This window comes from Centropristis striata, chromosome 17 (assembly GCF_030273125.1).
Source record: "Centropristis striata isolate RG_2023a ecotype Rhode Island chromosome 17, C.striata_1.0, whole genome shotgun sequence".
NCBI lineage: Eukaryota > Metazoa > Chordata > Actinopteri > Perciformes > Serranidae > Centropristis > Centropristis striata.
In genome coordinates, this window is record NC_081533.1 from 19,310,872 (window position 1) to 19,326,530 (window position 15,659).

The 15,659-nt window shown below is 37.9% G+C and overlaps 1 protein-coding gene across 6 annotated transcripts in view; it reads right to left on the reverse strand.

Annotated features, from left to right (window-relative positions):
• Positions 1-7,137: 7,137 nt before the first annotated feature.
• elavl2 (ELAV like neuron-specific RNA binding protein 2) overlaps positions 7,138-15,659 on the reverse strand; it is a 38,751-nt gene continuing 30,229 nt past the window's right edge. For 5 of the 6 annotated variants that reach the window (XM_059355078.1, XM_059355076.1, XM_059355077.1 and 2 more), the window contains 3 exons: positions 13,894-14,119; positions 13,118-13,156; positions 7,138-9,789 (listed from right to left, as the gene is read on the reverse strand). In XM_059355078.1, the coding sequence (XP_059211061.1) occupies positions 9,459-9,789; positions 13,118-13,156; positions 13,894-14,119 (596 nt within the window). In that variant the 3' untranslated portion in view covers positions 7,138-9,458. The remainder of the gene's footprint in view (positions 9,790-13,117; positions 13,157-13,893; positions 14,120-15,659) is intronic. The other variant, XM_059355079.1, reaches the window with a different exon arrangement.

Sequence of the window (15,659 nt, forward strand, 5' to 3'; positions counted from 1 at the left end):
GGTGCTTGTTGTAAACAAACAGAGATCGCTAAGTGAACACCTCCTGCAGCAGCAGCACATACACACTGTACTGCTACAGAGCTAACTGTTAGCCTGTTAGCACATACACACTGTACTGCTACAGAGCTAACTGTTAGCCTATTTGCACATACACACTGTACTGCTACAGAGCTAACTGTTAGCCTATTTGCACATACACACTGTACTGCTACAGAGCTAACTGTTAGCCTATTTGCACATACACACTGTACTGCTACAGAGCTAACTGTTAGCCTGTTAGCACATACACACTGTACTGCTGCAGAGCTAACTGTTAGCCTATTAGCACATACACGCTGTACTGCTGCAGAGCTAACTGTTAGCCTATTTGCACATACACACTGTACTGCTACAGAGCTAACTGTTAGCCTGTTAGCACATACACACTGTACTGCTGCAGAGCTAACTGTTAGCCTATTTGCACATACACACTGTACTGCTACAGAGCTAACTATTAGCCTGTTAGCACATACACACTGTACTGCTGCAGAGCTAACTGTTAGCCTATTAGCACATACACACTGTACTGCTACAGAGCTAACTCTTAGCCTATTAGCACATACACGCTGTACTGCTACAGAGCTAACTCTTAGCCTATTAGCACATACACACTGTACTGCTAAAGAGCTAACTGTTAGCCTATTAGCACATACACACTGTACTGCTACAGAGCTAACTCTTAGCCTATTAGCACATACACGCTGTACTGCTACAGAGCTAACTGTTAGCACATACACACTGTACTGCTACAGAGCTAACTGTTAGCCTGTTAGCACATACACACTTTACTACTACAGAGCTAACTGTTAGCCTGTTAGCACATACACACTGTACTGCTACAGAGCTAACTGTTAGCCTATTAGCAATTCGCAGACTGGACGCTAAGGGGTTAACATCCCCTCCGGCTCTGCAGCTGGGAGAGACTGCTGCAGGAGGACTGTGCTGCTTCGACTCGTTCTTACTCTTAACGAGCCTCAGCAACGTCATTCTGGCTGCTTGCTGCTTCCCCTCCTCCTCCTTTTGTTCTTTTCCTTTTTACTGCCCTCACAGGTCACAAATAGAAGTTTGGATAGCTCACAAATTGAGACAGATTTTTAACGCAACGAGAAATATTGTTGAGTTTAATCTTGTGAGATCTTGTGACCCTTGTAATAAGGTCTTCGTGCCATGCGCAAGCCACATACGAAATCTTAGGTCAGTCTGACTAACGGTTAGCGAGATGTGCCCAAGACAGACACATACACACACACAGCTTCTTGCTTTTATAGATAGATTGATTATAATTACTTCACTTTAAACTCTACAGCATTTTGTGCATATTTCATTGTGTTTTGCAGACATTTTCCACCACGCTAGCTAAAAATAGGACATTGGGTAAGTTAAAATACCCACAAATATAATTAATTATGTCTGCTAGATGACAGTATCCAAGAACCGAAACGCATCGTTAACATTTCTATGATGCAACAAGGTAGACTCTTTTCTCTATTCTGTCTCCACAAGTTTGATTTGCATGCAAATTTCCTCACTCTGTGTTTGAGAGTTGCTTATATCAAGCACACTGCGAGCATATTTAAACCTACATTCTTTTAATTTAATCCAACTTTTAGCCCAGAAATTAATATCACACAGAAGCTACATTTTAGCTTCTGTGTGATACAATATCTGCAACTAGGGAAATTATGCATCTCACTATGTTTAATTGTTTAAAAATCACCGTGGTGGAGTGGAGATTCACTCCTAAAAGAATAAATCTGCATATTTTTAAAATACATATGTTACAGAATGAGGGTGAGATGTTCTGTGGAAAAGTTTGTTGTCAACCAGGCAAATAATTACATAAATTATTTCAGATCAATTTTATGGGGAAATAAACTATTTCAAGTCTGTGTTCTCAGAGCAGCTCTTAAAATGAACAAGTAAACAATTAAATTAGGATTTTCAATCTACCAAAGTGGATACACAATAGTGCTAAATGACCATGTGAGCAGAGAAAATGCAGGTTTATATTTAGTAGTGGAGTACAGGAAAGAAAAAAAACAAAAATAAAATATCAATTGATAGCAAATAAATCTGAACACTACTATCCAATTTGTTATTACTTCAATATTTAAGCCCACAATAGTCATGCTTGACCTAGAAAAGAGCATCTCACATTCAACTAAGTTTTTATTAAGCCTTCAACACATACCAGTTTCATAGTGGTTAACCCTGGGAAGGAATTTGTGGCACTTAAACTGATCCAACGTCTGCAGATGTGTTGCTTTTGTGTTCTAAAGTACAAACATCTTGTCATTAACAAACTCTTATTACCTCATTTATCCGTGCATGAATACAAGCTCTCAACATACACAAAAGGAGGAAACCATGAGATGAAGAAGGCTTTCTGCTTCGGTTACACTGTGAAATCTGAACAGGAGGGTAGGTGCAAATTATAAATGAGCGTAATAGAAAAGCTCCTGGACCATAAATCACATCAGCAGACAGACCATATGCAAATATGTTTATGTGCGCCTGCTGACATCAGCAGCCCTGGACAAAATGTACAAGTATGTTTTATTCATCTCCTGTCCCCTTACATACCATGCTACAGTATGTTAGGTTTCACAAGTGCAGGGGGGGAAGAGTTATGAGGGTAAGAGCAGTAAGTGGGTGGCATAATAATGGAGAGCCCATCTGTGTGACCCCATAACACAGACTGAAATGTAGGGTAAACAGGAATTGTATAGGAGACAGTGTTGAACCTTAAATCTCAACTGCAGGGGCTGCAGGTCAAAGCTACAGTAGTGTTCAATATGATAGCAGTCCAATGTGACTAACCAGATTAATCCAGGTTTTTAGTATATTTTTTATTGCTACATGGTAAACAAGGTACCAGTAGGTGCAGTAGATTCTCAAAAAACCAACACGATACACCCAGCATTGGTGATATGCAGCTCTTAAGGCTGTGCAATTGGGCAATTAGTTGAAAGGGGCGTGTTTAAAAAAATAAATAGCAGTGTGACATTCAATCAGTGATGTTATCAATTTTGTGAAAAAACAGGTGTGAATCAGGTGGCCTCTATTTAAGGATGAAGCCAGCACTTGTTGAACATGCATTTCTCTTTGAAAGCCTGAGGAGAATGGGTTGTTCAAGAAATTGTTCAGAAGAACAGCGTACTTTGATTAAAAAGTTGATTGGAGAGGGGAAAACTTATAAAGAGCCTATAATTGCAAACGATAGGCTGTTCAGCTAAAAATGATCTCCAATGCTTTAAAATGGAGAGAAAACCAGAGACATGTGGCAGAAAACGGAAGACAACCATCAAAATGGATGGAAGAATAATCAGAATGGCAAAGGCTCAGCCAATGATCAGCTCCAGATGATCAAAGACAGTCTGGAGTTACCTGGAAGTGCTGTGACAGTTAGAAGACGTCTGTGTGAAGCTAATCTATTTACAAGAATCCCCCGCAAAGTCCCTCTGTTAAAAAAAGGCAGAAGAGTTACAATCTGCCAAAGAACACATCAACTGGCCTAAAGAGAAATGGAGGAACAGTTAGTGGACTGATGATAGTAAAATTGTTCTTTTTGGGTCCGAGGGCCGCAGACAGTTTGTGAGACGAGCCCCAAACTCTGAATTCAAGCCACAGTACACAGTGAAGACGGTGAAGCATCATGATATGGGCATGTTTCTCTACTATGGTGTTGGGCCTATTTATCACATACCAGGGATCATGGATCAGTTTGATATGTCAGAATACTTGAAGAGGTCATGTTGCCTTATGCTGAAGAGGACATGGCCTTGAATGGGTGTTTCAATAAGACAATGAGCACAAACACACTAGTAAACCAGCAAAACCTGGTTCCAAACCAACAACATTGATGTTATGGAGTGGACCTTAATCCAATTGAGAACTTGTGGGGTGACATCAAAAATGCTGTTTCTGAAGCAAAACCAAGAAATGTAAATGAATTGATGAATGTTGTTCAAGAATCTTGGAGTGGAATAACAGCTGAAAGGAGCCACAAGTTGGTTGACTCCATCCACACAGATGTGAAGCAGTTATAAAAAACTGTGGTCACACAACTAAATATTAGTTTAGTGATTCACAGGATTGATAAATCCTGGAAACAAAAAGTTTGTACAAAATAGTTTTGTGTTTGTAAAGTCAACGGCAGACACTGCTATATTTTTGAACACCCCCCTTTCCACTAATTGCCCAATTGCACAGCCTTAAGAGCTGCATATCACCAATGCTGGGTCTGGTTGGTTTTCTGAGAATCTACTGCACCTACTGGTACCTTGTTTACCATGTAGCAATAAAAAATATACTAAAAACCTGGATTAATCTGGTTAGTCACATTGGACTGCTATTACTTTGAACACTACTGTACATCATTTTACAGCTACTGTACATTAAGGGCATACAGGAGGTTTTTCTAGAGCCTAGAAAAGTTTAACAATATGCAAAAAAGCCTCAGCCAGACTGGCAGAGGATGTGGGGTAGCAAAACAGAAATTTCAACACATGAACACTATGTATTGCAAGTAAAAGTGTGTGAACTAGTAAGGAAGTAAGCTAAACACAATGGTGTAAATAAAGTATTAATATAAAGTCAAGTTAAAATAGTTAGCCAAATGAAATTGTTAATAGTTGCAATTGCAAAATTTAATGGTAGATAGTTAAGTGATGCATAAACAGTTAAAAATAGTTAAGATTGGTTGAAACAGCTCGCGAGAAGTAATAGTTAAAACATTTCAAAATATTCATAAATAACACAACCTGTTAAAATAGTTAGCTTAAAGTTACAGATCAACGCTAAAAAATAGTTATCTAAAAGTAAAAGTAGTAAAAATGGTTGCAATTGTTCAATAAACATGAAATGGTTTGTGTTAAAGACTTGAAATAGCTAAAAGTAACGGCTAAATGATGAAAATCGCAGCAAAAAGAAATTCATTTTTCATTGCCAACTGACAGAAATGGTTAAAATAATTCAGAATTCAGTGGGTCAAAGTCAAGGCTGATGACATCAGCTAAATGTATAAGTGTAGTACATCTGCAAACTTAACCAAACTGATCTACACACTGATATTTTAATTGTATAATAACAGTAATCACTGTATATGATTAATAGTGCAAAATAACATGTGGTTTAAAATCAATGAATGTTGAATGAAGACATTTAAAAAGGTGAGTGGAGTTCATCTGACAGGTTGGGAACCTGTGCTGCAGACAGACCAGATGGGGCCTTACCAAGGTAATTACTTTTCCTCACTTTATGGCCAGGGTGAATTTTGATTTGATGTGTCATTCAGGATAAAATGGTGTCCTCTTCAGCTCATTCTTGTCACTTGCGCTTCAGTTTGTGATCTGAATAACTGCTTGTCCAAAGTGTTCAGAAATGAGTCAAAACCCTGATGATTCAGAGGAAGGAACTGACTGCAAATCTGTTTCTTTACGTCAAATATCTGACAAGGATATAACATCATCATCATCATCATCATCTATGATGGCCATTAACTGCCCAAAGCCTAATCCTATTTTAACTAGCAGCATGTAATCACAACATATAGCTCACTCTTCTGCCACCGTCAGCTGGGAGAAGAGCCTCAAACACACGATAAGAACTAAACACGCTGTCACTCAGCTAAAGCTCCTCACATCAATATTGGTTTCCAGTAAAGGACAACAAACTAAAGCAGTGCCATGCAACCTTAACACTGACACACAGGATGCTTTTAAACTGCAGAAACGACTCCTTTCATAGTAAAAACGGCTGTCAGGGAAGATTATTTCTGGTCTAACATGCCGGCTAATGGAACAGTAAATATCGGAGCCTCTGAAAGCTTTTTAAGCAGTGCACAGATTAGCCTCCTTATCTTCAGCTAGCCCAACAGAGTGCTAGAATGACTACATGATTGAACATGCCATAAATATTGTTTTCGTTAAACTGACTGACGTGCTGGAAACTTTTCTCAGTGAATGCTTTGAAGAAGCTTTTCTTTACATAAAGGCAGTGTGGTTTCTTCAGCGGCTCCATCTGCGTCCTTGCAATGCCCCTAAATGACAGTCGGGCAGTGTGAGGTGGCTGCGCAGTAGGGAAGCGCACTTCAAAGCAGGCCATTTCATCTTCAGCGAGGCGGTCTGCCTCAAGTGGAGCATGAGATAAAAAAAAAATAAAAAAAGGAGGGGAAAAAAAGAAAAATCAATTCTCTATATCAGGCTTCTTCCTTTAAGCCATGTGCTGCTCTTTGTGATGGTGCATTCAAGCCAGCACCTGAACTCTACCACAGTTATCTGCTGAGGGAAATTTGACAATAGATAAACATAAATCTAGTGGAAAATCTTTGAAAAATTGTGTATTTTAACTACTGTGTATTTGTCCTACATTTAAATTCTATGTCATGCAACTTCACAATATCATGGAGTAAGTGTAGCAGACATGATCAGCCTACTGAACACAAAAATGGTCTTAGAAACTTCAGAACCAAAGTATGAGATGTCAGTAATTCATAAAAGGAAAGAAAAAAACAGTATGCCAATATGAATGACAGGTATTGCACCGAGTAGAACAAGGAGAGACGGTACAATTCAGGTTTTGAATCAGGGAACAGCAAAAAGTAGCAGACTTATTCACTAGATAAGATTGATACCTCGTGTTTGTCAAACAGTATAAATACTTTAAAATGTCAGCTTGCTGAGCTCTTACTAAGGGGTGAAAAATTAACTATCAACCAGCACCTCTAAAGTAATGAACACACCTCTAAAGTAATGAACACATTATACAACTTTTGTTAAATCCCTATAAAAACCAAGGTTAAAAATGAAAATGTATGGTTTTGCAGGGAGGTTCAATGGCCTTGGCTGGGAAGACGAGACTCCAGTGATCTTTGGAGGTGCTGGTGGGAAGGTTTTCTTGAGAGCAAGGCAATTAGAGTTTGATAAAATGAAAATGGGTGTCTTCTGCTTAAATCAAAACACGGAGGTAATGCTTCGGGGAAAATACAATTACAATTTAGCAAGACATAATGGTAAGAAAAATATGAAATTCTGACAAAGTAAATTGGCAAAACTTGTTTTTGTTAGAGGAAAGATTGGATCCATTCACAAAACTACATTGCCCTTCAACTTATTTATTGATGTACTGAACATGGAAAAAATCCAAAGTATCCAAACAAAGTAAAGAACATGTACATCCTTTTAAATACTCAACAAAAGATATTCTATTCCGAAAAAACGCTGTGAACCAAGTCAGACTATACAACTTCAAATAAATAATCATTCTTATATTAAGAATTGAGATAAGAGGGGTCGGAGGGAACAATTTTTCATGCCGGACCATCAGCACAATTTGTCAAGACCAAATAATCATGAAGAAGTTACAAAAGAAATTTTTTTTTAACAATGACAGGTCAGGCATGAAAAATGTAGCTTCTACCCCACAGCAGCAAGTATCACAACTCATCTAGACTTAAATTTAACTTTTACAAGTAACACAAAGGAATAGATAAACAAGAAAAAGCAGTCGCAAAGATAATTATATAATGCATAGCACACTGCTCATTTAAGGGGAAGCATGACTAGTAATTGGTTTAAATACCAAGCAGGATGCAGGTGCAGTATTCAGTGCATCTAAGGCTCCACTAGCCTCTGTTTGTTTGTTTAAGATTACCGAGATGTTGTTTGACAAACTCTTGCAACCAATTTTGCTATCGTTAATGGAACTGCTTCACTGATCTTCCCCCAAAGTGAATAAAGCAATATACACCTTTTTACGATTTTAAAGACAGGTTATATGCATTACGTATATATATGAGTATGAAAAAAAAAAAACTAATCAAATAGTTCAAAACTGTGGTTTATATCCATTCTTTACCACATAAATATATATCTATAATGTTTATATATAAAAAACAAAAACATATGTCTATAGTTTCTTAATACCTTTTTTTTTTTTTTTTTTTACGAAGCAAGACTATCTACAGACCAAACAACCAACAAATTTGATGCACTGTAATGCTAGTCCATGGGACAACAAATCAAGTTTTTCAACTGAAGGGAAACTGAAATTCAAAGGTTAATAACCCAAATGAAATTACCTTACATACTCCATAAAAAGAAAAAAGAAAACGATATATATAATATCACACTTTCCGATGAAGTCCAAACTAGAAACAAAAGAAGTCTGCCAAATACTCAACATAAAAAAGGACTTATTTACATAGCTCAAAGCTCAGGAGTAATCCGTTCTATTCTTCAGACTAGTTTTTCTTAAGCTGCTGCCTTCATTGGCTTGTCCTCGATCGTTCATACAAAGTATGTAAAAACCCTTATTGGTTGATATTAAGACAAAATCAGTCTAATGATATATCGTAGTTACACCACAAAAACACCATGAGCTCCGTCTGAAGGGAATCCTTTAGGAAGAACTGATTTTTTATTCCCCCATTTACCTTTTAAGATATCTCCGAGTTATAATTTTGCATGCACTTTTCGAATAAACCTTTTCTTTTTGTCCGTTTCCAAATCAAATCGGAAAGCGAGTTGCTAGTCATAATAACAACCAGGATGACGGGGCACCCACAGATGATTTTACAAATGAAACCAGCACTGCCATTGATTCTATAATCTAAAGATAATACAAAGATCTCAAAAGGTATCTTTTACATCATAAATCTCCCCAGAAATTTCAACCACTGCAAACTTTCCTGTAAAGTTCAAAAGCTCACAAGGTGTCATATGAAGATATTTCTCAAAGTATCCAAGTCAAAATATTTTGTTCCAGGTCCAGTAAAAAGTTTCTCCAAATTTTTCTTTTTATAAAAATAGATGCTTTTTAAACCCACATCAAAGAGGTTCTTAGCTCTTTGGCAAGGTACTGCTTTAAGAATTTTTTTTTTGTCTTTTATCCTTTAAGTTTACAATAAGCAACATTATGCAGCCAACCAATAACCAACTCATATTACAATGAACGGAATACTTACAAAATCAACAAAACTGCAAATAGTTCAAAATAAGTACTTGGTAACCACTGAAGGCATAACGCACCTAAGGCAAATCAGGACACAGAGAAATACAAAGAAAATCACTACACATAACCATACAAGACTAACTGCTTCAAAGCAGATGTGCAACAAAATGACAAAAACCTATAGTAAAGTTTTAAATGGTCCATCTGTTAAAGACAATAAGAGAAGTCAACATCACAGGCATTAAAACCTGCAGTATTTTTTTTCCTGTTTTAAAGTATATTGAGAAGATTCAAAGCGTAGCAATGAAAAGAAAAAAAAAAAATCACATTGTTGGACGCTAATTTGTTTTTCTTCGTAACACTGACTTACAAAGCTGTTTTTACTAATGTAGAAAGTTACGGTTAATGCGCTTCCATTTTCTGTTTCCTTTTTCTGCGGAGTTTTCTAGAAACAATCTCAGTGGGTATTAGGCTTTGTGTGTTTTGTTGGTTTTGAACGAGACTTGCAGCACTCTGTCCCCGAGGCGGTATCCATTCAAGCTGGCGATGGCCACGGCCGCCTCGTCGTAGTTAGTCATGGTGACAAAACCAAATCCTTTGCATTTGTTTGTGTTGAAGTCGCGAATAACCTTGACATTTGTGACGGCACCAAATGGCCCAAACATCTGCCAAAGGATGCTCTCGTCTGCGTCTGGAGCCAGGTTGTAGACGAAGATACACCAGCCAGTGCCTGCGTGCCCCGGGATGTTGATGCCAGCCAAGCTGGTCACCCCGTCAATGGCCATGGGGGAGAACCTGCTGCAAAAGACAAAAAGTAACATGGTTCAAGGCAAGAGCCAAAATGAGGACAAAATGGGCCTTTTTAGAAGACAAGACATTGTGCCAACAGGCCTAATAGAATCTGACAGGTCTCTGCAGAGATCTGCACTCGCTATGCTTCATTCTGAGTCGTGTTTACGTTGCTTCTACAGTCATTTCAGAAACCAGTTTATCATACTGCCCTACAAAGCAAAAAGGCAGTAACTACGCAGGGTGCAGAACTGAGAAAAATGACTTTAAAGTTATCCTGTAATCCAGCCGTTTAGTTACTGTACAAACGACTACCATTTTTCTCCAAAACGACACATTTGAGATAAGATGTTTTGTCACATAACAAAGGATGCCTTGAAAGTCTTGAAAATGATAACTCATTTTTGACCAAAAATGCAGTTACTGCCTTTTTGCTTTGTAGGGCAGCATACATCTTTATCAATTCAAATAAGTCTTTTGATAAGTAAATATTTTTCTTGAGCTGGATAATTAGTTAAAAAGTCAGCCTCTTCAAAAAACCTGACACCCACTGCCAAACCTGAACTTTCATAAACTCTTTATTCCGGTTTTTCTTTCTCTGTATTTTGGAGCTGTGTTTTTTCATGCTCTCTATGTTAACACATTGAAGCCTGGAAGGCGGATACGTCGTTTTGTAGTATTTGTATAAGCTCTCAAATACTTTTTGAATTTCATTTCTATCTGCTACAGAGGCTGAAAAATCTATTATTTAGTAGAAGCGTTGACACTTCTGTTGAATTTCCAGAAAAACTTCAGGTTTTAGGGGCTTATGGTAAAATCACCCAGAGGTTTTACAGGCAGTTTTAGGCCTCAATGGGTTAAGCAACTGAGTATCTTTAAAAGAGGTACATAAATCCGAAAAAATTATTACTTTTAAAGAAAGAAAATTGTTGAGCTGTCATTCTGACTGAGCAGCAAAATGAGCAGTACACAATCAAGTTAAAATGCATACACAAAGTGAGTTATTTAACATTAGAGTTAGAGCTCATAAAGCCAGCATGACACTTTCTGAGCTCATCATGAGCCAGCAGAGACAGGATCACAGAGTTATTTAGTCAAAAACAAAAAGGGGCAAATTGTAATGGATCAAGTACCATATTGAAGTTGGAGTTTGTGCCAAGAGTGGAATAAAAAGGCATGCGAAAGCCCTTGCTTTTGATAAATGTGGTTTTGCAGTTTGAAGAAACAAAATTCCAAGTGCATGGAAAGCCTATGAATTATTGCAGCAGGTGTCACATAAGATTAGCTGCTCCAGTTGGCCTCTCAGGGAACATCCACCATGACAGGTGTGCTCCCAGCATCAAGGACACGCAGAGAGATTTGGCAACGAAGACGTCAGCCAACGAGCGGGGCAGAAGAGAAATCACAAGTCTATTGTCGCCGGTGATGGGCCTTTGAGCTTTCAGGGGATTGGACTTCAATCATACTTGAGGAAGGCATTCTTATAAAACTGAACTTAGACAAACTGGTATCCTGGCGAATCCTGAAAGACGTCTGACGCAACAAAGTTTAAAACAGGACAGGGCTGTCCATAATAGATCAAGGTACGAGTATGGAGCTCAAAATACAAGTATGCAATTTTGTGCAATAGCAAGTAAGACATTGTAAAAATTCTGTCCTTTATGTAGACGAGGAGCGTAGACTTAAATCCAGACATGTTGTGACATTATGTCAAGATTAAAGCACTTCACTGCATCACTGTCACTGACCTTATTATAGAGAGGGACCTCAATATCATAATTATCCTTTAAAAGTTGCCCATAATGAACCTTCAGAACTTTACATAATGTATTATAGTGTGTGTTGTAGAGAAGGCCATCAACAGGGCTGGCACAATATCAGGATTTCAGCAAAAATAATTCATAATGATATTATTGCAATAAAAGACATCATTTACTGATCCCTGAGGAGAAATTTCATTTTTCCGCAGTAAAAATGTTTTTTTTCTAATCTAATCTGTTTTTAATCTTTCCTCATTTTGAGTTTTGTCGCTTTTCTGGCAAATTAATTACACTCAAAATACAAGTGTGGGGAGGTGGAGTATAAAATTAGATATAGCTCTGATAAAGAAATGTCAAATGATTTTACTTAAATTAGAAGAGTGATGATGCAAGTATATCACCAGAATTTATGCATCACAAAAATCCAGCTGTGCTTTATTATGGTAGAGCAGGGGTGGGCAATTCATTTTCCCAAGGGGCCACATGACCAATACCACGAAGGTTGCAGGGGCCGGACCAAAACTCAGAACTAAATTCTCCTCGATATTAATTTAATCGCTTTATAAAATACAGTAAATTATCTGGTTTTGAGCTGCTACTGATAGGAATACATGTTATGATGAGACTGTTAATAATGTGGAGTAAATCAATATAGCAGTAAAAAATAGTAAATACTCCAATCACCATTCCATTTATTTTAAACACAACTGTAAATGGCCTTTAGCAAGGTTCCTACTGTTTTTGTATTATATAACTTGTTTTTCATGTTTGTACATTTTCAAGGTATTTAACAATGTTGTGATGCTTTTATTTTGAAAAGGTGCCGTCCAGTGTGAAACGGGTGCTTTCATTTTGAAAGGTAGTGACAGGAAATAACAGGTAGAACTGTTAAATGAAAAAACTAACGGTAAATAATAACGAGTGCGTAGTAATTCATATAAAGTTGATATAAAGTATTTAAAAGGCTTCTATAGTGGCGGCTGACAGGATACAAGGTTTGTTAAAGTTTATTTTCTTCTGTCATATATATTAGTGGCTATATTTGTTGTCTTAACTATAGTAAAAGTGCTTGTTAGCTCTAGTGCTAATGCTTGCTATTTTTTTCAAAATAAAAGCACTGCGGTTATATAGAGGGAATATTATTGTCTCAGGTCAGAGGAGCAGATCATCTTTCTTCTTTAGTGACACTCGCTGTTTCTTCTTGTTTCTCTCTGCTCCTTCCCTACTCATAAAAACACACAAGCCTCTTTCTGCATTTTCCACACCCGCTAAATATTTACATTATCACTTGCTGTTAAGACAAACAGCCTGATTCACTCACACCAACTGGATTATGTATATATTTGTGTGTAGAGGGGAGCACTAATGCATGCACACAAAAGCTTTTTCCTTTGATCAACAACCTCATATTGAATCAGTGCTACCTTATGCAGTGTTAACTACCTACGCAATGTTGCCAAGACCTCATGCAGGGAGAAATAAACACAAGAAAAAAAAGGTATCCAATCACCTCCCTCATGTTAGGTCTGAATTTCCCTCAGGATCATAAAAAAATATATAAAAGAGAATCAATTTACCTTTTGACTCCATAGGCCATGTTCAGCAGATTGTCCAACCTAAAAAGAAAACACCAACACACACAAACCCATTAATTTCAATTTAAAGAAAGCTTTTTATGAGATGAGTGATGCTTTTTGACAGGATGACAGAGATGAGTAATATGTCTGAACCATCATAAAGTCAGCTGTTTCATTCAAGAGGATCCCAAGAGCGTCATGTCCTTATTAACCTGTTGACTGAACTTGTTTATTATTATTATTATTCAACCTACACAATTTGAGCCAACCAGAGACATTCTGTTCATATAGAAAGTGCAGGTTATGCTGAAAATCTTGCAGATTTCACATGAAATTATCAAATTTCCACAAACTGTGATGAATGGACTGAAAAAGCAAACTCATTTATGAATTAATTTCCACACTTATGTCACTAAGTAGGCCAATTATCCAAAAACTTTCAGACCATCTAGTGATTTATCCACCAGAGTATTGCTCATCTCATTTTCATATTTGTCAATCTGCTCAAACCCAATTGTGTCATAGGCTTACATCTGCAACAGGAGGAACACAGCAAAGTTGAAAATGTGAATATGGGGTGGAATTATTCTGTCCAGAGTATTGATGAGCTCCAACACAGAATATTTTCAAAATACTGCTGAGAGACAATTTAAATGCTAATTTTAAAAAGCCTCAGAGGGTCAGACTCAAAATCACTCGCAGTATTAACTAGGCTTGGCTCTAATCAGATTTTTTTTTTTTCTTTTCATTTTTTTATTTTGGTGTGCCCCTTTTACCTGAAGCGCTGTGCCTGCTGTGCGAGGGGTCCTGGGTACCTTCGATTGGGTGACTGATAGAGCTGGGACAGCAGCGCCTGGCTGGTCTTCTGGCTCGGGTTGTTTGCAAACTTGACTGTAATGGGTTCGGTGGCACCAGGCGGCTTCTGACAGTTAAGACCCTTGATGGCCTCCTCCGCCTCAACCCGCCGATCAAAACGAATGAAGCCAACCCCTCTGGAAACGCCTGAGGAGAATACATTAACATAAGATTAGTCACGTGCTGAATTTCTCTTGATAACCTGACTTGATCTGCAGAGTGGCGTCATGGCAAGTAAACAGTCATTTATGGGTTAAAAATAAACTTTATTTCATTTATTTTATTCGTTTATTTAACAGGGGCAGTGCATGGCTCTCAGCCGTACCAGAATTAGCTACCAGCTAAATTTCATCTGTAGTCCCTGGGCAGGAACAAATAACATCAGTCTAACACAAACAAACAAGCCTTTCAAACAGAAACAACAAAGTTTCACACTCTTAAAACACAATAGAACACAGGACAACAGCAAGAGTAAAATCACAGTATTAAGCCACAACACAAAACAATGTTAAAATACAACACTTAAGAGACTGCAGAATAGTGAACTAATGTTAAAATACAACACTTAAGAGACTGCAGAATAGTGAACTAATGTTTGAGTTTATAGTTGGTGGGTGCATGATTGGGTGGATTTAAGCCACAATTTTATTTTAGATTTAAAACCAACGAATGTGCTGATGTCTCTGCTCCAGCAAATCTTTCAAATGAGATCAGATATACAATGCCCAATTAACAAAATGTGATACTGTATATATTTTTTATATTGTTTCTATCGCATTGCAAAAAAACAGAAATGATCCTTACTTGCCATTTGTTAACATGAACTATACAACCATGTGGTCATTTCATATAGACTTTATATCTAATTTGTTTTTTTTATGCATTTCTTATTTCTCAAAAATTTGAGTACAGGAACGAATACAAAAGGCAGAAGCACAAACATTAGTCGTGACCCATTCCCAATCAAGAAAAGCTGCAAATACAAAGAAGCACAAGAGAAATGTGTAGCAAGAGAATAAACATGGGGGAGGTGAAGAAGTGACTTTGACTGAGCATCAGCAACGATACAAAGCTTTCCCCACCGTGAGACAATGGTGGGCCGCAGGGAGACATGAGACCATGGGTACATCTCACTGCTCTTATTTTAGGTCTTCTCGCTCCTAGCCTGGCTAACAGCAGACTAATCACAAATGAGATTAGTCTGGAAACCAGCCGTTCATTTCTCCGTAGAGGAGGCGTGGTTTACGATCCTCCGGAGCCGTTTATTGGACGCTTAGAATGTCTATCAAAGCGTCTGTAGGTAGCTCTTAGCCAATCAGATCAGTTATACCAGATGACGTATGTAGAGCGACAGAAATTAATGTTTACATCTATGGTTTACATAGCCGGACTAGCCCATCTCTACTTTGAGACTAAAATGCTCAATTCTGCTTCTGCAACGTTTTTCTGCATGTTCTGACTCTGGCTGCTCACAGTCTACCGCCAGTGTGTGTCTGTGAGAGAGTGTTGCTTGATGCTTTGCTTCTCCAGTTCTCGCTTTCTGCAAGATTATTTATTTTTACACCTTATCCCCCCTCATGTCATTCAGCCACACACATCCACTGATTTTATGATCAATAAACAAGCTGCTGGGGGTCTCTGGGGGCTCCGCTGTCCCCCGGCTCGTAGCCAGATCACCGGCGTTACG